The 25,987-nt window shown below is 35.3% G+C and overlaps 1 protein-coding gene across 2 annotated transcripts in view; it reads left to right on the top strand.

Moving 5' to 3' along the window:
* The window catches only part of grin2da (glutamate receptor, ionotropic, N-methyl D-aspartate 2D, a), a 165,964-nt gene that overhangs the window by 76,315 nt on the left and 63,662 nt on the right, over positions 1–25,987 (top strand). For both annotated transcript variants that reach the window (XM_017427682.3, XM_037975848.1), the window contains 2 exons: positions 6,562–6,749; positions 10,172–10,312. In XM_017427682.3, the coding sequence (XP_017283171.1) occupies positions 6,562–6,749; positions 10,172–10,312 (329 nt within the window). The remainder of the gene's footprint in view (positions 1–6,561; positions 6,750–10,171; positions 10,313–25,987) is intronic.

Here is a 25,987-nt window from a genome sequence, read left to right as displayed (position 1 = left end):
TTAAGGCTCCACACTCTTAAGAAGGACATAGAGCAAGTGATTTTTAAAAACAGATGTGGATTAAAAATGCTGCAAGCTAAGTGTTTTTACAAATAAACTTATTATTTGTTTTTCTAATCAGTGTTAGTAATACAAAGTGAATGGCAAGAGGAAAATCTAAATAAAAACAATACCTGGTTTGATCATTTCCAACCTTTAAAACAGCATGGATTCCTCTAGCTGCACACAGTTTTTTTAAGGAACTTTTGAAGGAAAAGGTTATTCCAATTCGGTGGAAGTAACCTTGATTAAATTGTTCTATCTTTTCATGTGATCCCAGACACACTCAGTGGTGTTCAGGTCACAGCTCTGTGCAGACAGACCATCATTTCAAGGACATTTTTGTGTTGAGGATAATTCTGCGTGGTTTTGGCTACATGACCCTCTTGGTGTTGTTTGATAAAAGAACACAGTATATGTTTGTAGTTCTCAGCGCTGAGGACACTTCTGACCAAAGTTCATTTAAAGAAATCTAGCCTAAACTTTCTTGCTTTACTGTTGTCTGCAAACACCCATTATTGTGCTGCTCTCCAGCTCTTTTGGTGAACAAACTGCATACTTCGACAGCCAAATATTTCTAACGTTGACCCATCAGTCCAGATCACCTGCAGCCATTTTAACGATCACCTGTTCCCATGTTTTTCTGCATAGCTGAGTTGCATTTCCTTGTTTTGATGTTGAAAGTTTGGCCTTTTGGCAGCAAATCTTTTATTAAATCTATATCTGGGAAGAATTCTCTGGACAGTAGATGGTTGTACCTGGATTCTTCAGGTTTCTGTCAGTTCTGAACTGATGACTCTGCTCCATATCACTGATTTTGAAGGGAAGAAAACATTATTTATCTTTCACCTGTTGCAGTATGACAGCATCAACAGTCATCATTGTTGCAAGTTTCCCTGTGCTTCATTGGGAAAGCTTGAAAAGTCCATCTTGTTGTTTTGTTTGTTTGTTTGTTCCTGGATCATATCTTGTTGCTGCTCTGCTGAGTCTTGCTGTGGTTTTTGACCACAGCCTGACTGCGGTCGCAGTTCAGCTGCTCCTCACTCGGATGCTTTTAAGCCTCTCACACAGTTGTTTCCGTTTCAGATAATGACTGTGATTCGTTCTATTTATGAAAACGATCATCACCAGCACCTGTTTAGTAAAACTAGGTAATCACGCACCTGAGTATAGTCCTATATAATTCCTGCAATACGCAAATGTACCTTTTTAAGAATTTGGGCTCTTTTTGAAAACAAAGTGTGTTCAAATCAAATATTTAATTTTTTTTTTTTCTGTTTTCTCACTTTTCAATTTTAATTTATAAAAAACAGATAATTGAAATGTATGTTTATAAAAACATTCTTGTTCTTTTTTACATTATTATCATATACCTGCCTACAATCTTTGCACAGGACTGTAATTTTACACATTTATTTTTCAGTATACCAAATTTACATCATGAAAACTGGGGTTTAAGTCCAACCACATAGTTTTATTCATTTAATATGTTTTTAACTGAAAAGTGAGTGAATTAAACGTCTAATAAATGAGAATTTATAAGAATTCCTAAGCAACAACTTGGATATATATTGTATCCAAACCCTCACAGGGACTTTGTTGCTCAAAAACAGAATGATGACTGCAGCGTTAGCATCGGCTGACCTGGTGTGCCTTCAGACGTCTTCTACATGTCTCTGAGATTTCAGGGGTTAGGTTAAAGGGAACGGTTGGTTATTCTTGAATAAAAGATGTAATTAACTTTTCCTACTTGTTTCCACCTATGTGCTGCAACACAAACACAATTTAGTTTCTCTTGTTCTCTTTCAAAGGTTAATTAAATGTGTCATAGCGACATATTTCCTCTGCTTTCAGTAGTTTTGCTGTTACAGTTGCAACCTTAGCACAGGCTTTCAATCTAAAGATATTTTAAATTTTGTGTATGTTTTGAGAAATGATTTTCATGCAGTTTAAAAACTGACACTCACAGTAAATATATTAATACCAACTGTGAGTAAGCCAGTCTCTAATACTGACAAACTGGGTGGTTGCATGAATGCATCTGTTTTCATTAAAGTTCAATTAAAATATTCAGGTGTGAACCTTTTTTTTGTTTTTGTAACAGGTTCAGTTATTTGCCAAAATATTTGGGCACGACTTCACTTGCTGTGTGGACTTTTATTGAAACAACAACAAAAAAAACAAACATTTAATCATAGTTTTTTAGATGTAATATGATAACATTCTATGATTGATATACTTGAATTATGTAATTCTTCTGTAAATACAAGATAAAAAAACCAATACAGTTTATCTAACATACACAAATTTATTTCTTGTAAAAGGAGAAAAATGTTTGGTAATAAATTCAGAAAACCAGTAAGTTAAATAAGTGGTCAAATAGAAATAACTTCCAAACATTTATTTTTTAATTCTTATTTGCAAATTTTGGTATATAAGTATTTGACATTTGTCACTCACTTTGTTTATGTTATATACTTGTATTTGATTTTTTTTTATCTGTAAAAAAAACAAAACACACATAACCACAGCTCTTTTTAAAACATGTTTAAATCTGTAACACAATTAGATATTCATAAATATTACCCAACATTAGAGTTTTAATACTCATCTTTGTCAGACAGCATGATGATAAATACACACACATTTCTTGGATTTTATATCTTAGCTAACAACTCGTTTCACATTTGTCATATTACCCTTTTAGGTTATAGTATAAAAATAAATAAAAATATGCTTTTGATATCTGAAGCCTTCAACTTTAGTTACTTTGATTTATACATGACAGAATAGTAAGGGTTTGCGAAAGCTGTTAAACATTAAAGCAGAGACTGAGCAAAAGACTGATGGAAAAAGCAAAGTGAACATTTTTAGATGACCAAACCCATGATTGTTTTTATTTCTCACCTTTCTTTCCTGTACCTGACATTGTACATGAGCTAAGGTCATCTGAAAAGATTTTATACTTTTATTCTTTGCTAATGTCCTTCATATTCAGTTTTAGTTCCAATCTTTTGACTGTCACTAAAAATGGTTTTTGTTAATTTAAAGTCTGTAAAAGGTAAAACAAACAAACAAAAAACAATAAAGGAACTCGATAATATAAAGTAAAATAAAAAAAACATCAAGTTGCATGCTATACCTTTAAAAATAATTTTATTTCTGGCAGGATGATTATAATTGGCAGCTGAAGACTAACACTGACAATGACTGATAGGCGTAGCAGACAGTTTTCTGACTAAATAAATGCTGCGGCTGCTGAACTGTTCTTAAAATGTTCCCCGCTCAATTGTCCATTTCTACACCAACAACTAAATAAAATGGCTGTGACGGATGGGTCAACTTTTTGGATTCTCTCCAAGCACTTTTTTTTTTTTTTTTTTTGCTCTGAAATGTTGCCCTTTAGGTACTGTTTCCCAGCTCCTTCTGTCAGCGTCATCTATCTAAATTTGGTATTTTTAACAATAATAATAATAAAGATGCATGTCATTTGGAGGAATAACAAACAAACAAAAACAAAAATACAGTTCATGTAATGTTTTCATGCTTTTCATGATTTTTGTTACAACTCTTCAGGTTTGTTGGTGTATATTCATGATGATCTTCCTCAACCTGAAAGTGTGAATAATTTGTTTTTAAACCTTAATTAATTGATTTGTAGCTTGCAGCATGAACCTAAATTAAAAAAATAGCAAAACAATCAAGTAAATAGTGAAATGGCAGCAAAGTAAGAGTCAGTCAAAAGAGAATAAAAAACAAACACCTAAAAAAAAGACTCAATTTGGTTTCAAATTAAGCCCCTCTGGCTTCTAATGTTTTCAGTTTTTCTGCCAAGAGACATTACAGAATATCTGCTGTATTACTTTTATGTATTTTCTAGGTTGAAGTTTTCTTTCTTTTTCCAGTCTTGTTTGGTGAACTTACATGCCAACTTCTGCACAAAACCTCTAATGATGCTCCATTCTTTGATAATTTTGCTGCTGTGTTATTGTGCAGCTTTAGTGCTGAATGGGACTGATGTATTCCAAGAAGCTCTGCACTGAGCAAGTATTGAACTCCCTCACACACGAACCCATGCTCACTCAATGCTGGAATTATTGATTTATCTTAGTTCACATGTGAATAATTCAAAAAGAAAGAGCTGGTTCTTGCTGATGTTTTTGGTTGCTGCTTGCCCTAAATCCAATTCATTTTCATCTGCTTTCCCTATATGTCTGCTTTTTACTCTACACTTTAACATTTTCTATGGAAATATGAACAATTTACCATGTACTCCTCACATTAGAATTAGCATTCTTTGCCTCAAAAACTCCCTCTGCCTCTGATAAAACATAAATAGGTCTCACCATTTGATAACCCTGCATTTCAGTTACTCTAAATTAATGTTACATACATTTCCGCATAATCTGTATCACACTCAGGAGGTTTTAATGCTGCATGGGCCATTTATTTCACTTCAAAGCCTTGCGTTGCCAATTAGCATACTGCAGACATCAGTTTATGGTTTGTATTTCAGGAGTGTGACTGGTAAGCAAACCGGTTTTCTTCCTCTATGCCTCGATCACGGCTCGTTACAAAATGGACAAATGCTTAAAAACCAAGCTGTTCAGCAACATGACTTACCTGTGAAATGCTAATTCTTCCTTTTTTTTCCTTACAAATCTGAGCATCCTCAGAAGTCATTTTAAATATTTAATTTCCTGAACATCCCTTGTGTTCATTTAGACCCAACTGAGCTGCAGAAAAACTTCCAAATAAAATCAAACACATCTGAAGAAACATCCAACTAATTATTATTATTATTGTCTCTGGTTTGGAGTGTTTGGTAATTTGTTGCTTAGTTGTCCTTCTTTTTGTTTTAAAACTTTTTACATCTAGCTTAATTTTTGAAACTGTGATTTTTCTTACACATCCTGTTGAGCTATGATCCCAGTTCCTGTATCATATTTATGTTCAGTTAATTTCTACAGCCCATATAAACATTATTATCTGGTTTTCTTTGCTTATTCTAGATCCTCACGGGATAGCTGATATTATTTGTTCTTCATTTGCTTCTTTTTCTAATCAGCTCCAAATGAACCACTTAATTTTTGTTGTTTTTAGACTCCTGGTCAGCAGCGTTTTTAAAGGTTTGACAAGTAGAAAATATTTAAAAATAGAAATAAGTAAAACATTTACTGTTCATTTTAGGCTGTTAGTGTGTTAGTGATAAAATCCTACAGATTCAAACAGCTAAGGCAGACAAACACCAAAAAAACAAAAACAAAAACAAGACAAACAAACAAAAGAAGTAAATAAATTAAGATAATGAATAAGACCAATCAGTCAAAACAGTCTGTCAGGCTACTGGTATAGTAATAAATGAGGATAAGAATCTATCTCAGTTAAAATATTTTTTATGTAAACAAAATGACACAAGGTTTTAAAAAAATGACAAGATAGAAACAAATCAAAGCTTTGGTCAAAATTACAGAAAGAGTTATTTGTGTGAATATTTGTGTGGTCACTCCTCTGGAAAAAAAAAACAAAAAACTTCTTTTACGTTGGAATGCAGATGCTGTTAAGCTCTGTCAGAATAAAATATGAAGACCCACAGGGATCTAAATGAAATCCAAAATGAGACGTCCATCATTTGAAAAATGAAACACCTGTTCTAACAAAGTGATTGATTGCATGAGATTTTAACAAATTACAGCTCCCTGTGAAGGGTAGCAGGAAGCAGGGAACTCCCTCTCCCGGGGAGCAGAACAGAAATATTTATCATACGTACAGAGTGACAAAGTATACATTTGAGAAATAAAGATTTCATATGTTAAAGAGTCTAAAAATATGCTGCCTGTCTGGGGTGCGTGATAGATGGGGACCAAGCGTTTGCGTACACCTCATGCTGACCTTGATTCCATCCGCTGTCGTTCGAGTAGGAGGATCGGCGTCATCTGGCCATCTTCTCTGACGCGAGTAACAGCAGCAGAATCACAGTGTGTGAGCTAAACACCACACGCCTGCTGGCATTACTGCTGCTGTGTCTTACTGCAATCTTTACTGATTTGAGTTTTTACACTCTTCATCAATTGTCTTTCAAAACTGTGGCTTACTGTGACACATGTTTTCCTCAAGAGCTTCCTCTGAGCAATCATCTCGAGTGCCCTCATCATCCACCACACACACTCACATGTGCACACTGCTTACTCCTACCTCCATTTAAAAATGCAAGGGAAAATTAAATTGCAAGCACACTAAGGTTTGTCATTCCTCAAGTGCAGCTTGCTGTATTAAAAATAAATAATTAAATAAAAAAGAGGCACAAATACATTAGCACACAGCATATACTGATACATAAATGAATATTTATAAAAGTGAAACCAAGTATGAAAGGAAATCAAATGACAAAAAAATACAGTTTAATATCACTTTCTGACTAATTTTGTGTATCTGTTCTATTTGGTTTTCTTCTTTTGCGTGACACTTTCTCTCCCATCACTTCCGCCTCGTGAATCTTTTGATCTTATTTTATTTCTCCAGGTGCGTCTGCTGTACTGCTCCATGGAAGAAGCTGAGCTCATTTTCCGAGCGGCCTGGGCAGCGGGTCAAGCTGGGCTGAGTCACATGTGGTTTGCTGTAGGTCCAGCCCTGTCTGGGCTTGGCCTGGAGGGACTTCCAAAGGCCTTGTTTGCCATCAGGCCTCAGGGCTGGAGGGACGAGCCTCGCAGGTACGAATAGACAATCTAGAACTGGGTTTTCTTACAGGTTTTTAACTTGCTATGACACATTTTTATTCAGTTTACTTAACAAGATAAATCTAAGTGCAGCATTCTACTTCGAACAACCAGTAATACCATCAAGAAAAAGAAAAATGAACACAATTCATTACAGTCATACAATAAAAATGAGGTGTTCAAGTTTTAAATATACTCAGATGGAATATATCTTGTCAATTGCTATTTAGACCACAGAAAATTAGTACCAGAGGTTTGAGACCCCAACTCTCACTAGTTGAAATGTACAAATATAACAAAGATTCAGCGACAGCCAAAACAGCCACTAACATAATTTCATCAAATTATGATTACCATTTTTGCTATTTTATAACAATCATAGCAAAAAATGGGCTCTTAGCAATCATTGTTTTATGGCCTGCAGTGGGGTCCCAACCTCAACTTTGGGAACCACATTCACTTTGTGCATGTAACCATTCACCCATGCATTCATCCATCCATTCATCCATCCATCCATTTTCTATACTAGCTTTAGCCTATTTCGGGTGGCAGGGATCTGGTGCCCATCTCCAGCGAGTGTTGGGTGAGAGGAGGAGTACAGCCTGGTTAAGTGAAGTCAAAAGGCTCAGCACTATAGGACTTATTAAATGTGTCTTACACATTTAATAAGTCACAAAAGAATAGAAAAAAAAAAGAAATTTTGCAGCAAAATTCCATATAATGGGTTTGATGTTTTTGCCAAAAAAATGATATTGTGTACATCCACAAGCAGCTTTGTTTTTTTAAATATGAAAAGAAAAATCCATCAAGACAAAGAACACATATTCCAGTTTGACAAGCAGCATCTTAGATCGATTTAATTTTAATGCCTGCAAAATTTGTGCACATGCTTGACAAAAAGCTCAAGTGAGCAGCTTGCTTGTCACAACTGTGAGGGATGTCACAGTTCATTCAGAAACCCAAATGTCACAAGACAGAAGCAGCAGACCTAAAGGGAAGTAATAAGAAAAGACACGTTCCTCTGAATATTTCATAAAACTCTGCGCCTCATTCCCAAAGGAAACAATGTACCTACCTTCAGAAGGAAGAAAGAAACCAGCTCAAAGGAAAATCAATTTAGTCAGATGGACCACAACACTTATAAGAGCTACTGTATGTAGATTGAACTTTTTGAAAATAATTTTGAACTTATATCTGATGTTAATAATAGTGTATCAGTATGAAAATAGTTCCAACATGATCACATACTTCTAACAGTTTAAATGCATCTAGCAGGTCAGTATATGCTGATCTAATACATCCTATAATTGTTTTAGAACTAAAAACATGTGCTGATCAACAATAAATGAAATTATATACAAGAATAATCAGGTGTTAGTTTTTTTGGCTAGTGTAAATTAAACTTAACCAATTCAAGCTTAATATTTTTATCTGTTCAGCTGTTTAAAAACAGAGAAAGTTTGTTTGTGTATTTATTTATTTTGAGTTTGGATTTTGAATGCTGTGAGGTACAGGAATACACCATAAATGTCCAGTAAAGTTTTATAAATGAATATTTTTAAAAACATTTTAGCCAGAAAAATGCACACTTCAGCTGTGTTCTTTTTTTTCAGCTGCAGTATTCTATGATTTCTGATGATGATGAAAGAGAGAGCACTTTTCACACACACACACACACAGGAAAAAAAAAAGATTTTGATATGAGCCAGTAGTTTTGAGAACATATTAAAAAAACAACACTGCACTTGCAGAGTTGCTTTTTCATGTCTTATATAGAAATGGATTATCATTACTTTATTAGCTGATTCAACATATCCTTTTCTGCAAGATAGGACTTTTAATTCTATCAAGTTCTTCAGCTTCCAGTACAATCAGGAATCATTCAAACGGAGCGTGCACCAGGCACATTCATGGCCTCTCAGCTCAGTTTACCTCTTTTTGAGTTTCTCTGTTTTCCTTCCTACTTTTACAGACCTCCTGGTTTCGTTGTTCTTTCATTTACCTCAGATTATTATAAATTTTATTCTTTTGTTGTAATTCTCAAACTATTTGTGGTCATTCTGCAGCCATTTCTGTCCCATCTTTTGTGTGTCTGAGGTTTTTTTGTCTCATCAATTGCTGTGTACAAATCTGTGTAATTTCTCTTTTTTCATGCTGCATCTTTTTGGTGCTGTCTCTATTTCTGGTCATTTTCATATTCTGGTAACGTCCTGATTTTGTTTATAATTGTTTTAATTTGTTGTCTTTTTGTGTGTGGTTGTTTTATTGGCCTGGTTTAGGCTGGCTGCATCACTGAGAGGCCTGTTGAGTGATCCATTCACACGTTACAACATAAAAAGTAACACGTGGACACCATGTTTTCTCTCCTGCAACTGACAGGATTCATTTTCTGTTTAATTTTTTTTATTATTTTACATTTTGAACTCTTTTTTTTTCACACCATGCTTTGTCACTCTGTCCTGTTTTAAACTGAATGTTTTTTATATTTATTTATTCACATTTCCTTCCTGGCTGTTGAAACTCCATCTGTAGGATGACATCATGATCAACTATAGGTCTTAAATGTTTGATTTAACACCATCACACTAAATAAGATGTTAGAGGTAATTGCTATTTATTTATTGAGCTGATGCTGTTTTTTAACAGTCTGTCGCGACATAAAAGCTTTCTGCAAATTATTTGCTGATCTATTATTACATTTTTATAGAACAGACAAGTTATTTTTATTTATTGGGGCCATGAATAAATTTAGAATCTGACTCTTTAGTGGTGTATCAGACAGTTCTTAATTTAGCAAATTAACATCAGCTACTTTAATCACCATCACTGAAACATCCATCAGCTACTCAGCTAATCAGTTGCTGGTAATGTTCAGTGAAGACATTCACGCAGGTTTAGTGGCTGGTCTTTAAAAAACAAACTGTGTTTTTCAGTCAAATCTTTTGAAAGTCTTCCTCAGATAATACCAGTTGTCAATGTTCATTTGATTTAAATTTACAACACATTTTTCAACCATCCACAAAGCATGAAACCCTTTACAAATATGTATGTTTTATACAGAAGTCCAGTCTGGAGTTTGTTAGTGCATCCTTTTTTTCTTTTTGGGTAGAAAGCGTTATCTTTGATAAACATTTCTTGGGTCACTCTCTTTCAGAATACCAAAATGGTCCTCCTCGAACATTTCACAAGTTCAGCTTTAATTTATAAAGGTACATAAAGGTTATGGTCCCATTCAGTGTCCTCATGAACAGTTTGAAACCTTGTTTTTTTTTCAGATTTATATCCAGCCATTCAGGCTGCTATGACTCAGGTCCACTCAGGCCCTGTCCACTCCTAAATTCCTCTGAAACTCGGCGGCGTCAGAAAAGACCTTTAAAATGCCCTATTATCACATTGTTCTCTTGCTGATTCTGCAGGCGCATCGCCAAGGGAGTTTCAGTGCTCACTCACGGGGCGATGGCACTGCGGAGGGACCAGGGGGCCAACAGCCGGGCGCAGTACGCCGGCAACTGCCAGAGCGATGGTAACCAGACCCACCGAGTGCCAGACAGAATCAGGTGAGAGGGGCGGCGAAAAAGAGGGGCACACAGGGTTGCTTTAGATATTGATGCTCTTTATAATAAAGTTTCAGCTTGGAAAGTAAGATGTGGTTCACAGCTTTAACCCTCCTGAAGCTTAAAAGAGAGAGAGACAAAGAGAGGTGATGAAGCCCTTGTAACTTCAGGTCAATTTGACCCAAAAGCCACAGGAGGGTTAACCAGGCATCAAAATTGAGAGAAAACCCAAAAAAACAAACTCAGCATTTCCTGGTTTACAGCATTGATTTAGTAAACTATTGCCACATGGGTGGAATACAATTGTTACTTGCGTTTGACTTAGTTTTAACAAACAGCACAATATGCTTCTATTGTTCACATAAAAAGCCCTCCAACTCAGAAATGTTCATAGTTGCTGCTGCTCTGATAGATGAGTTTTAGTAGTGAGGATTTCTTAAAAATGTGGTGACATTTCAAAGTAAAAGTTTTGTGTCTGTATTTGCAAAACTCTTCATTTAATTTGATTATTTTTTTGGTACTAATACATAATACAGCCTGGTGCTTACCAGATATTTACTAGGTTTGTACCAGGTTCCTACGAGGACCAAGCTGTATTATGAAGGAAAGGTGAAGTAGTTACAGGATGGATACTTGGTATTTACCAGATGTGTACCCGCTAAGCCATCAGGAAATGGCTATAAGTCAGTTGATTTTAAAGAAATCAAGCTACTTTTGTTGTGGTATTAGCTGAGAGTGATCCTGAACACATTCAGAATTAAAGATGACAGGGCTATCACATCTCATGATATCTCACAATATTACATTATTTATATATTACATTTATATTATTTGACCAAACCAGCTATACCTCTTTCTCTTCTCAGCATAAGATGATTTTAGTTCAAATCTCTGGGATGAAAGAGGGCGGGTGAAAGAATACTAGCCCTTTATTTTATTATGTTTGTGATATAATAATTGGTTACTTTAGGTGGTAGTAATGTCAGAAGGTAAACTGCAACACTTGTTTTATGTGTTTCAATTATATTTCATGCGACTTTATAATAAAACAACAAGAAACTAGCAAAGAATCTATTTAAAGAAATAAAAGAAAATATATGTTTAGTGTTTACATTTTAGAGAATTTAATGTTCAGTTTCTTTGGGACTATAAATATATGTAAAAGGAAAGTGTTTTGGGTTTTAACTGCATGCTTGATTGGCTGCTTCTCTTTGGGCCCAATCCCCTCCGGGAACTGTTTGCCAGAGTCGTTTTTTTTTTTTTTTTCTGTTTTCAGCTGTCAGGATTACAGAAGCTTTCTGGTAACCTGCCACTACACTGACTCTGGAGATTTGAATATAATTTAACAAATGCAAATGCACTGGATTACACTGACACTGGAACCTGGGAGATGCAGTATTCTCAGAAGAATTAGAATATTTATTTTATGGTTGTGTTGAGTGTAAACAGCTAAAAGATATGACTCTCTGTGTTAAGGTGGGTGTAATATATATTGCAGTGGCACAGATTAGCTTTAAACTTAGAACTCAAAGAAAATAACTAAATAAATAATCCCGAAGTAACAAAATTTATTATTTTATTGTTCTCTGACATGCATTGTTTAGTTTACCCCTCTTTACCCCTCATGCATTGCAAATTAGATTGTTCCAGACATGACAGATTGATGACAGCCTCGGAGAAATTGTCCCCATACAGACAGGTCTGACTGCAGATAAAGCAGTTTGCCTGAAGTGAGTATCCCCCACTTTAAAATCAGTGAAACATTTCATGCAGAATCTGGCTTTTCTATGCTCTCAATCAAGGCTGTCTGTCATCCTGATGGTCACTTGGGCTCGAAGGAGAGCCTCACTGAATGGCAGCAGCATGAATGACACCTGTAGCACATGGAGGATTTTACTCTCAGGAGAGATACTTTTGCAAAAAAAAAAAATCTCCTGCTTTAACTGAAGTTAAACTAAAAAAATAAAGCCCATGCTGTAACATTTGTGAAGCTTTATTCACATGTAATTTTTTTTATCCCCAAGACACAGAGAACAATCTCAGCAAATCAAGTCAGTTTTTTAAAAGTCTAAATGTAACTCGGTGCGTTTTACTTCACTTGCAACCACATTTATAGACATATTTTGTGCACTCCCAACAAGTTGGCTGTACTACATTTGTTCAGTGCCATGAGCCTCCACTCATCAGTGCGAGCACTGATCAGAGATAACACAAATGCAACAAAAGCTTGTTTCACTTCATGTGTGAAATTGCTGGAAGGGCTTTTTTTTGGCTTGTTTCAAGAGAGAGAACTCCTGAATTTAGTGGCATTTTAATGACAGTTTTTGTCATCACAAAGAAAAAAAAGTAGAGAATTTCAGCATGAAAGAAAGCTTGCATTCACAGTGTTTTATGCATTTGATGTTCATACTGTCTCATCCAAACATTACAAACATTTTCTTCACAAAAACAAACTGATGTCATAGATCTAGATGGATAAGCTAAGATTTGATTCAGAGATCTATAGCTGTGGCCAAAGTTGTTTTTTTTTTTTTTAAATGATACAAGTATTGATTTTCACAGAGTTACTGCTTCAGTGTTTTTCGATCTTTGGGTAGAATTACATAATACAGCCTGTGATGTACTGAGTACTCATCTGTTACATTCCTGATAGTTACAGGATACCTAACATGTACTTACCGTGTATGCACGGGGTATTTACAGAATACTTACTGGGTACTTACCTGGTACATACCAGGTTTGTACATGGAAAGTACCCGTTAAATACCAAGTATGCACCAGGTAAACACTGGGTAAGTACTTATATTCCCAGTATGTACCGGTTGTATTATGTATTATAGTAACAGTTATATATATATGTTATGTATTTCATTATAAATAACAGTATTTTATATTATTGCCAGATGTTTCTATGGTTTACTGAAGTGTAAATACAGTTTCAAAGGCTTGTAGTTGGATTTGAAATCTATGACAATCCTCACAATTTCCTCTTGTTCTAGAAGAAATCTCAAAATAATCTTTATCAGTGCAGCTGTACACTGGCTAGCCCTTACAGTTGCACAGTAAGCCATTCTGCTCTGCGTAATAAATCAATACATAACACCTAAAACTGAGTTCACAAGGTTAGTAATTATTTTATACATTTATAAACCTAGTTTTTTTTTTTTTAATTAATGAGAATAAATATTAAAGTGATGCTTCTTTTCTCTCAGTTTCACACTAAACCGCATTAATCATTAAACAAAGACAGGACGTGTGGTTAAACAGCCTTGTCGGCATCATGCTTTATCTTTTAATGAGAGGCGTTTGAAAACAACCTCTGCACATTTTAGAGCTGTTTTTCTTCCTAACAATCTTTGTTTTTGGCAAGTTGGTTGGCCCTCTGTGTGTCCTGACAGCTGAAACTAATGTGTATTTAACCAAAAACGCATCAATGTCAAAGTCCCACGACCGTAATTGGTCACCAAAAAGCCAGAAATCATCTGAACAGCCAGATGCTTCAAAGGCAACACAAATATCAGGATGTACACACTGGGAAAAAAAAAAGCGGGAGTGTGAGAGAAAACTTGAAAGGCAGGAAGTGCGTGTCATGCAAGTTTGGCAGGCTTGAGAAGTGTCGATGGAGAAGGATGAGTTGGTGATGACAGGAGACAGATGCAGAAAAATCGGTGTTGGTGGTGATATGGTTTTCCGCTCAAAAAAATCGATTTTGAGTTTCTAGTTCTGCAGACAACTGAAGTTAATGCTATGAAACAAACTGCAGCTCATTGCAAGACACTGAAACACAACAGGCAAAGAGAATGAACACTACCTCTAGGCTAGTAACTGATCTTTTAAACAACTGATAGTTGCTAGTTGTTTAGTTTTGTTTTGAAGATGGGTCTTATAGATAAGTGTGAATGTTTGTTTTCCAGCTGGGAGGTGGAGAGCATTAACGCTGTCAAAATATCATTTGAAAGGACTGTAGGCAACAGTTAAATGCATTCCTGTGGCAATATGGCAATAGATGGTTATGGTGTGACAAAAAAAGAAAGCCTAAATGTCATTTGATTCTTAAATCACCCCACCAAAATTCTCCTTACAGACCTCATGCCATTCAGCAGGTCGTGACACAATATTTGTTGTGTAATCTACAAAAGGGTGCACGCACTGAGTATTAAGATAAAAGGCTGAGAAGTGGATTATCCTGCTACAGAGAGAGGGATGTGAGGTTCTTGTTGACACTAAGGAGCAAATCTTTCAGTTCTTGTGGGACCAAGTTTTTTTTTTTTTCATTTGAAGAAATATTAAAGCTTTTGATGTTTGACTAGAAGCAATCCTGAATGTTGTATGTAATCCAATGAAATAAAGTCCAAACACTGATGTTAAAAATGCTAAAATAAAGCTGCTGTTGTTGACTGTCAAAGACATTTTTCCTTCACATTGCCAGGGTGCAAAGTGAACTCAGAGATAACTGTTTATGATGTGGGTATGAGATGTTGCAAGATGCCAGGTTGTGCAAAGGCACAGAAGGATTTTTTGTTGCTTAATTTTAGGTTTATATTAAATACTCTGTAATTAATAATAATAATAATAAAAAAGATACTTTGACTTTAGGTTTTCAAAATCATGAACTTGTACATCAGATGACTCACCATAGATTTCTTTCAAAATCTAAAGCCATTGATTTGTTACTGTGTTGTTTTTATGTCTTACCTGAAACAACACACCTGTCAGCTTTCTAATTTCTGAATATAAAGTCTGAACACCACTTAAATTTTATATAGACCTCAACAACAGGTCTAAAACTAGTAACTGCACTTTCCACATAAAACTCTTTGCACCAGCATCCCATACATATCAGATGAATTCAGGTAAAAGCTCCAATAATTCAGAAATGAAAATTTAGAGCCACTTTATTCATCCGACTCATGGATGGGAATTCAGAGAAGTGGACTATTAAAAAAAAAAAAAAAAAAAGATTTATTGCCTTCAGAAAAGGAAGACTTGGACTGCATTGTTGGATTAAAATGGTCAAGTGTGAACTAAAGGCGATGATATTTAAACAAGAGAGAGAAAAAGAGAAGGAAGACCCAGAACAGAACGGTCAAGATGTTCTTCGTCTAATAATGGAGGTTTTAGGTAGTTTTTTTTTTCCTTTTTTATTTGACTGCTCTATTTGTATATTTAAGTAGCATTTGGATGAAAACATTGGCTCATAGACTTAAAATAGAAACACAGAAGGTGAATGTAGGGCATTTCATAAAGGATATTTTCATGCAGGCACATAAAGGGAGGAAGGATACAACTTTGAGAAAACTGAAAAATCTGATGTTGAAACAGAAATGAAAAAGAAAAACAACAAATTGCATCTCAAAATGCAACTTTTCAAAATTTGAGTAATCATTTTTCTTTCCCAAATAAATAAACTGTGTGGTTACAAGTTCACAACACTTTTTTATTGTTTTGCCATCCATAAAACCACAGAAAGATTTGAAAGGTGACCAATAGAGTTTATTAATGCAAAACCATAAAAAAGAGATAAAAATGACAAACAAAGTAAAAATAAAGCAGCAGATAAGAAAATATAATTCTGAAATTAGTGGAAGAAGAGAGAGTCATTAGAGGAGGAGGTTCAATAAGTCACCTAAGATCCTCAGGAGTAGAGAAGTACCTACAGACCCACTCTGTCTCAGTACTTCCCATTCCCTTTACAGTAGAAGTTAAAAACATTACAGTGATCTTTTCATCAGGCATTTTGTCTTCCAGATTCTTCTTTACTTATTATTATTTGTGATAAAGACAAAGATTTTTTTATGCATGTTGACCAACTGCATCCTTCAGATAAACACAGATTTGATTTCTGAGTCTTTTGACATAAAAATGTTTATAAACTGTGTTTGGATTTAATGTGTAAACTTTGGCTTGCCATTTAATAGCGGTATAAAAGAGCTATGTACACCATAAACTCGACACTGCTGCTGCAATGTCGAAGCATTCATTACAAAGACATGTTTGTGACTGAGCAATACAACATCAACTCCAAACATTTGGTTTTCACCTTCAGTGAGAATGGATGACAGAGGGAAACATATTTCTGAAACAGGGAGTGTTTTCTCTAAAGCAACACTGCTGTATTTGTTTTATCACACGTGTGGCACTTCTGGCTGTCTTTACCAAATTGCTTTAAAATATTGCTGAGCATATTGCTGTAGGGCTGTTTTTGTTCAAATGGGAAGAGGAGCACACATAATATGAGACTCTGTCAGCATTGTCAGAATTATTGTCTTCAACCTAAAATCAGTGAATACCTTTAAAAAATAGATGATCTGGAAAATGAGCTAATTTGGAATAGTCGCCATCTGTTTTTGTATAAACTGTAACTTTTTATGTGTTAAGGAGTTTTAAAATTTCTAAGTGGAAAATGGTGCTGTGTTTATATATATATATAATTTCTTAACACTAATAACTACGTCACTATATCTTAGAGTGTAAGTGATTTTACAGGCCTAATTACCGATATATTCAGTCCCAGCCTCTGTCGTTTTATGAATTTGGGTTATAATAAAGTACAATTACAACAGTAGATTCTTCCTCCCATCTGGTGGTATTTCTGCTGTGGTTGGGGTTGACTTCCCTTTTTGTCCTCACATGTATTTTAGTTTTTTTTTTTTAATTATAAGGTGAGACACCTTTCTATTATTTTTCTCTCCTTCTGGTTCTTTCTTTCTTTCTTTCTTTCTTGTGTGCATGTGTGAGTGTCTGCACGAGTGGAGCGAATAGTGAAAGTGAGCTTCTAAAAAAAAGGTTTCAGGTAAGGGCAAAACTCCCATTTTTGTATTGGGGGGGGGGGGGGAAATAAACAGGAAAAATTATTTAGAGCAATTTTTTTGGGGGGGACGCTTAAGAGACAGTCAAATATATTGTTGTAAAATAAAAAGAAAATTAAACACCGCTGTGGCCAGGTAGACCAGTCATGTTGCATTCCTGGCAGAGCAATAAAAGACAAAATATCTTTAAATTGAGACTATTTGGAAATCTCTAGATCTTTGGATTTAAAGTTTGGTCTGATTTGTGTTGAACAAGAAAAAGCATTTTATCCGGTGGTGCATCAATGCCTATGTAATACTTTTTAAGCTTTGGGTTTCTCTCCTGGTTTTGTTGCAGTGAATGAGACTGTTGTGACATTGAAAGTGTTTTGAAGGTCAGTGATGGTTTTAAGTGCTCCTTTTATTGTGAAGAGGGGTATTTGACAAGGTTGTGCAATGTCAGATGTGCTTTATTCAATTAGTATTGAACCTCTTATGTCAGATTAGAAAGCAATTAAATGGCATGAAATTAAAATAAATTTTGTCATTTAATCTTTCTGCATATGCAGATTATATTGTTGTGGCTGTAACGTCTGATTGTGATGTCATAAAACTAACAAAGGGATTTTTTTTCAGCAAGTTGGTAACCTAGGTTTAAAAAACAAAAAACATTGTTTATAGTTGATTATTCAAGGATCAGTACGAATGGGTAAACCATCTTATTACATCAGTGTGTTTAAAATTTAGAAGCTAAAGGAAGCAGGAAAACCTGGAGCTTCACAATCTTTATACGGCTACTGATGGAGCCCAAGCTCAAGGGGTCACACTTAGACTCTTTGTGGGATAAAGTACCCATAATGTCTGAATTCTTACTAAACAAATGGGTAACTACTGCTCAGCTTTTCCTTGAACTGATTAGAGCTGGCATGGATAATTCTAATTCTCTAGCAAGAAGACTAGAGGTTCAGTTGGTCTGATGCTGGATAAGTTTAAAACAGCTTTTGTGGAAGAGGACAGAACTTTGTTATTGGAATGGTGTAATGGTTGTTTAACACCAGATAAAAATGACACTTATCATAAACTGTTCATCAGGCCTCATTTTAATTGCTGTAAAGATTTGGGTCCCCTGCTGGAGGTGGACAGCAAAGTATGGACTGCATTAGACTGCAAATAGAAAGACACATCAAAGCTGTGTTTAAGCCCTAAATTGAGCACAACTTAAAGACAAAAAAGACTCACCTTAGACGGATTTCTTTAAAGGTCAGCCTGATGTAAAACCTGTGTGGTGGCATATTCTTCATGGTAATATTGCAGTGAATGCTTCTGTATCAATTAGAAATCCAGCTGTTTCTGATTACTGCTCATTTTGTTTAGCAAGAGAGACCAATTTTCACTGTGTTGTTCAACATCTAAGATTATTGGCCCTGTTTAAAGAAGTCAGTGATATATTTAAACTGGTTGGAAAATGTTTCACTTGTTTTGGGATTTATATTTGGTTTGCTGTATGGTAAAAAGAAAAAGAAAGGGTGATTGTTGAATTTTATTTGAACAGGCAAAACTGGTGATGTATTTGAGTAAGAAAGAAAGGATTAATGGAGGACAGAGTTGTGATTGTCTCCTTTTTTGTAAGAGCATGTTGATAGCAACACTGTTACTGGAATATAAAGTTTATTCAAACATGAATGTGGAGGTTATGTTTTAAATTGTGTGGGATTATAAAGGCATTCTTTTCACTTAATTCAGAACATCTTTTTGCAGATGTGTTGAAATAAGTTTTCTTTAAATGTGGACCATCATTAATTGAATAAATGATTGTTTAAAATCAAAAATCAATCTTTTTTTCTTCCTGTTTTTGTCATCTTCTCTGTTAATTTACCAGTACCTTCTGATAGTGAATGTTCTTGTCTGCTAAATAATATACAGAACTAAAGCACATTAATCTGAAACTGTTCCTGGAGGTTTCTGTTTGTCCTTTTGCGAGTCACTGAAGTGGATCTGAACTTGTTACCTGTAGTGGAAGAACTCTTAGAAAGAGTAACAGTGCAGCTGTGACAGCAGCAAAAGTAACTAGATTCACAGTTTTCTTGTTTGCCTTTTTCAGCAGAGCTTCCTGTTCGACTGCTTGTCCTGCTTTTGTGTCAAACAGTGGAGCTAAATGTCCACTCCTGAAACTTATGAAGGTGATGTTCTGCAATCTGCTTTTTTAAGTGATCTGCTTCACGTGTTCTTCCTCTTGGTTGTCAACTCTGACCGATCATGTTCCCCGTTAAAAAATACACAAAGTCTTTAATCATGTTTTTACCTGTTTGTATCATTTACTGAGGTGGAGTCTGTGTGTCCAAACCAACGGTTTTTTGATTTTGTTTTACATATTGAAAGATTGTAATTCAAGGCTATTATCGTAGTATTTTTATTTTATTTTGTTTATTTATTTATTTATTTTTATGGCCCTGGCAACTATTTTAAAAAGATCTTTTAATTCCATATTTTATGAACACATTCATGTTCAAGGCTTCAGAGAAGCAATCTTGTTTTTTGTTTTTTTTTCTTCGTTTTTTGCATGTTTTTGCTCTCAAGAAACAAACTTGCTGACAAACTTACATTAATTTATTATCCACAATTACATTTTTAACTCAAAAATATGTGTCATTTAGGACCTAAATTTTAATATTTTTCACAAATAAACAGAACACACAAAAGAAAAAATAAATATCCTAAACTGGAACAGCTGATGAGCGCAGGAAATAGTTCCTTTTCTAAATTACATAATTTCAGAGGAGGAGATGAAGGAAGGGGTAGAAATCATTGCTCCCTTTTAAAATCTAAATGACATAAACACAACTTTAAAGAACTGTGTTAAAAAAAACATATTTGTTAATAATCCAACCTAATAATTCTGTCACATAAACAACTGTTTGCTTTTTGTTCTTTAGTTCTTTGTCATTTTACCGAAACAAATGTTTTTCTGTTTTGTTTTTTTTTCGCTTTTTGTCACCTGTTCCAGTGCAAATGTTCCCTCTTATCCTTCCTCAGTTCCTTTTTTTTTTATCCCTCTTATTGTTTATTTCATTTTACTGCTTTATTAAATCAGTCCTCTTCTGCCTTCCTTTTGACTCTACCCAATGTGTTTTCCATCTGTCTACTTATGTGCTCTTCTTTTCTGCCCATCTTTGTCTCTCATTCTAATCTCCCATAAGAAAAAAAAAATGGTCCCAATAGTATCTGATGTGTCGTCTTCGATGTGTATTGGATAATTGGATTTGGATGCATAGTGCGGCAGGCAAGAAGAAAGGAAAAAGGAGACAGAAGGAATGTGGGACAAAAGAAGCAAGAGAAGATGATGAAGAGGTGGAATTAGAAAACAGGAAAGTCAAAAATGCATGCATCTTTCATGAAAGATCATCATGCATAAAGAGGAGATAAATGGGTATAAAACCACGTCACACAGCCAGAGTGAAGTGAATTATCAGTCGGACCTCTAATTCTGGTAGCAGTCATATGAAGCTGAATACTTTTATTTGGTTTGAAAAAAAGAAGCTGTCTTCATGCATGTAAACCCACTTTAAACATTTAAATTAAAGGCTTGAAACCCTCACTTTTTCCAGCTGTTTGTTTCCCCTCTTTAAATGTTTTTCAGTCATGCGCACACAACAACATTTTAACGACCCGCGCAGTGTGTGGCTAACTCTCCTGTCCCTGCAGAGAAAGGCGAACAAGAAGGCGTTCTCCACAAGGAGCCACAGACAATCACATTACACAAGATGTTATTTAATCAGTGAGGGATTGCAGAGCTTGCAAAGATTCACCTGATCCCCACAGGTGAAGAGCACAGAGCAGGTGCTGCTAATATACAGTTGACTCGTCACATTTGCTGCATGCTAAATTACTAGTTGTCAGAAGCAGTGAGCGGATCTCCTCTGGCTCTCTGACTTCCGCTGCCATCACCATGGGAGCTGTCAGTGCTGTGAAACACACACACACACACACACACACACACACGAACACTCTCCCCTGTTATCCTTGCTGCGACCTGTCCCATCAGTGTTAATGAAGGCAGCCATATCAGCACGATGATGGAAGTGAAGTGCTAATATGAAAGTGTGCACCTGTTAGTGTGTGCATGTGTGTCTCATACAAGAGCTGCCACTTCTGGTTAGAAACATGCAAATGGGCCCATAAAAGAAACGTTTAAATCTTCCTGATGTTGTTTGATATTTGAAAGCTGCTCTTCAGCCTCATCTATTACTTCCTTCCTTCTACTTTCTGTTCTTTTCTTTTTCTCCACTCTCCTCCTCTTTCTTGCTCTGCCCCTCTTTGACTTTAGCTCTTTTCTGTCTTTTTTCAGCTCCTTGTTTCTTTCTATTTTATTTATTTTATTCTTAATCTCCCTCTGCCCTCCTCATTCATTCTTCCTTACCCTCTCCCTTTTTCTTGTCTTTTCTGTCTTCCTATATAATTTACTTTAAGTTGTTTTTTTACTCCCTCACTGCCTTGTCCTTTATCTCCCTGCACACTCTCAATCTTTTTCCCCCTGTGGTTGATGCAGTTTCTCAGTAATAAACTAGGACATGTTAATCTGAAAAGCTTGAATTTCCTTGTTTGTTTTTTTAAAAAACAAAGAAAAAACATAAAAGTCCAGTTGCTTTTTATTTAAACACATGGGGTTTATTTCCATTTATTCCCCTCAGACCTACTTAACTATGTGCAACTTATTTGATAATTTTACAAATTTACAGAGATTTCAGTACATGTACACATTATTTTTGGATTATATCATAATGTTGACTTTTAGTCACATTTTCCGACATATACTGAACTTTTTATTTTATTGACAGAGTAAAACACTTGCATATTGTATACTAAAACAAATAAATATTGTATCTTACTATACATAAATGTTATATTACAAGCATTTTCGGAGAAGTCAAAGCTTCTGATCTTTATTTAGTTATTTACTTTTTTTCAATATTTTTATTGAACTGCCATTGCTAGTAAAAGCTCTTTAATGAGTAGCAAATAACTCAGCACATTATTATTTGTTTGTTTTGAAATATTTAAAATTACACAGAAATGAGTGTCAAGTATCTCTGTTGTGAGATACTTTGACTGATCCCCTTTTTTAATTTGAGTTTGTTTGAACATAATTAATTTAATTAGATGAAAAATGCAAACGCTCAAGGGAGGGTCAATCTGGTTGTGTTAATCTGCTGCAACTGTGTATTTATTTATCTCAGCTGTATCTCAGTGCCACTCCACCAATCCATTGTTTGTCCACTGTTCGTAAAGCTACCCCTGCAACTCTAATTCTCTGAGGTTTCTGCGGTGCAGCAGAGTCTCCTCACTAAATTAATAACAGATGTTTAAGTCTTGAAAGTACATGTGCATACAGTCTTTTAACAACTGCAGGATGACATTATTAACTCACCTTTTCAGCCCACTGGTTCATTTAGGAGGCACAAAGCACACTGAACATCTCCACTGCTGCCTTTCAAATGGGCTCCACATTTCTTTTCATTTCAATATTCTGTGGTTTAAGCATGCAGCCCAGACTCTGCAAATTATGGCTTTCAGGAAAGCTGCATTCTGGCTTGATAACTGTCAGATACACAGTTAGATGGCAGCGTTGGCTGGTGTAAAGTAAATGCACTGCAGTAGACTTATTTAAAACAAAGTGTTAAAGGTGGAGCTACTTGCTGTAAATATTTACTGTGCTGCATTAGAGAGCCAGACCGAGCAACAATCAAACCCACAATTCATTATAACATACTTTTATCGTAATAGCCCCTCAGTCTTTTAAAGTGCCTCAGCCTGTCACTCCTCAATGCCAAATCAAATAACATCCAACCAACCAAATTTTATTTATTTACTTTTTTCCAAGTCTGTCACAAATTTTAAACTTGAAAAGAAGCAAATGCAAACTGGCACATAAACATGTTTTATGTGTTGGAAAAATAGTTGCTAAGAAGACTTTAAAAGGAAAACTGAGCCAACAAGCAGAGGTGTATACGAAGGTAGCAGACCAAACTACATAAATGCAGCTTCATATCTGTAAAATGGTGAGCATTATAGATCGCCTCGCTATGGATTTTATACCAAGCTTTCCATTCCCCTTACTGTTGTTGAACAGAATTTTGCATGAGACTGTACATAAAGTCATTTAAGATGCTTGATCAAAATGGCTATAACTCTGTCTTTTTTCATCATTGGATGATTTTAGTTTAAAAAACCTTAAAAACGTATGATGTGTAAATGTTTTATTGTTTTGACTGACACCATTCTGTCGTATTTCTTTCTTCAGATTTCATTATTGTGTTGGTAATTGTAATGTGCCTAAGATCCTTCTTTCTCCTAGTCTTTCCACCCCCTTATTTGTGCATCTCCCAGCTGGAATGCTGCTCTAGTCAAACATTCTCAGGCTCTGCAGCTTTGCTCCCGTTCAGCCCCAGCCATGTTAGGCATTTACAGACACATGTAATACCAAGCTGCACGCATCACCATGACAACTCCACCGAGACACAACGGAGCTGGAAGATGGAGGGAAATACAGATGGGAGGAAATGTGCATCAAAACAAACCAAATCATTATAACATTCAAATAGTTGCATAAAAATAATGAGCCTGAATAAGATTTGAATCTGTTGTGCTGTGACTGAATTTGCATAAACTGAAACGTGGAGATGATACTAAGAAATGAAACTCAACCTTTTTGCTGTTGTAAATTGTTTCAGTCTCTTGGTTAAAGGAAAACACACAAACACAAACATAATAATTTAATTAAAAACAACTAATAATAACACGCTATAATGTACAGTTTTAATGTGTTTTCTCTATTTTCAGTGTTAAAAAAACAACTTTAAAACCTTTACTTTTGCAGCACAGAGAAATAAAACCACAGCCACATAAATAATCTCTTATTTGTCAGCAAGGATCTTGTTTTTATTGCCCAACTTCTCTCGAGTCCAAAACATAAATTAATTATTTGGTTTCAGACCAGAGAGCAGGGGCATCTTTCTCTCACACATTTCATATCAAATATTATTTTGGTCTCTCCACTCCTGTATTTGATATTCTCCTAATTAAATTTGTTGAGCACCATTTTTTCTCTGTACCTCCCTCTTCTCTTGTGATGGCTCACAAGAATTTTATTGATTTTGTTTCATTGCTGCACATCATCAGTGCCAGGCTCTCACAAGCTTTCAAGCAATCCATTCATTTTTTTTAGAAGAAACATGTTATTGACACAGACAAACTTCACACATCAGTAGTGCTGTGCTGGGTCCTGCACGACTTAACAGCCTTGAAAACATAAATCATTCCTCTTGTCTCCTTTATTAATACACGGCTTCCTCTCCTAGTTTTATATCTTCTATCTTTTTTTGAATCATTGAAAATTTTTATCTATTAACGCCACCACAGTCATGGAAACTGAAACTGCAGAAAGTTGTTCTGGTTCTAGATTTCTGCCTCTTGTTAGTCCTACAAAAAAAAAACCCTCTGCTGAACACAAAGCTGCCTTCAGTATTAATACCACAGGCACTCTATACATGCTGAGCCCCAAGTCACTTTGCTCTGATAGATTCATATGAAAAGATTATAATATTTTAAATTGGTGTTGGTGTTTTACAAGTTTTACGAACATCTTCTAAAGTTTTACTCTGGGTTTTTTTTTCTTCCTCCTATTTTCTCTCCACTTCTTGTACTTGACAGCAAGACCTGAAAGCTGCACCATCCTTCTTTTGGTCCATCTACTCCAAATTTTACACTTTCAACTCCAAAAAACTCCTCTGTGATTGGGGTTTGTAAACCAAGTCCAGAAACAATACTGGTTTGTCTTTGAATTTTATTAGCTTTTTTTTCTGTATGACTTGTAGAAAATAGTCAGGTACAAAGATTGAACTTTGAAAAAAGAACCTTCAGAAGACCTGAACAATTATTGATCAAGACCCTTTCAAGAGATCACAAGTCTGGCACCTTGGAAGCCAGTTATAAAGAAATGTGGAATGACTGAAGACTTTTGCACAGTACTGTCTGTATATCACCTTTACTTTAAAGGAGTACAACCAGAATTCAGAGAGCAGATGGATTTTTTCAGATGTACTCATTGCAAAACCTTGAAACAGGTCAAAATAACAATACAAAAAAGCAGAAATCAGTGTATAAAATCTGCACAATTCAATTGTCATTTAAGTTGATTGTGTCCCTAAATTAAAAAAATGTAAGCACAATATGTAACTGGATTTTAACTACCATGGTGTGTAAACAGTACATACGCTTGTTTACTTATTGAAACAGCCAAAGTGCTTGTAAATGGGTCAACAATGGCAATGTCCATGAAAAGGCCATTTGGGATGGAGAAGTCCATTGGTCCAAATTTATGCTCAGATTTGTGGAGATAAAAGGACAAAATTACCACTCTAGAAAAATGTTTGCTGAGCTCTGTCTTTATGGTGCTCTACCACAATAATTGGTTCCTGATATTTATTCTTAGCAGCTGGTTCTAGCTTTGTTCTTTCACATTTAATAGCAATCACTCTTGTATTTCCACCTAAACATCTTCTCTATAAATCTAAACTTGAGCTTCCTTGTGGTTTTTGGCAGATTCAGATGAGTGCTTTGGACACACTGAGTGTAGACCTGCATTTCAGAACTGCACATTAATATATCTGGAAAACTACAGCAGTAAATGTTTGCAAGCTGCACCATTTTGTACAGTTCAGGATAACTTTTTATGTTTGATTCCATACTTTGCAATGAGTAGCTTTTGAGCTTTTCAGTTTGCCTCAAAGGGTTTATTTTAAAACCTCCCACATGGTGAAATTCACTAACTCACACTACCTCCGCACTGATTTGTAAACTCCTTGATGACATCTTAAATTGTGTCATGATGAAA

The sequence above is a fragment of the Kryptolebias marmoratus genome, linkage group LG5 (genome assembly GCF_001649575.2).
Source record: "Kryptolebias marmoratus isolate JLee-2015 linkage group LG5, ASM164957v2, whole genome shotgun sequence".
Lineage (NCBI taxonomy): Eukaryota > Metazoa > Chordata > Actinopteri > Cyprinodontiformes > Rivulidae > Kryptolebias > Kryptolebias marmoratus.
This window is presented reverse-complemented; position numbering and strand designations above follow the sequence as displayed.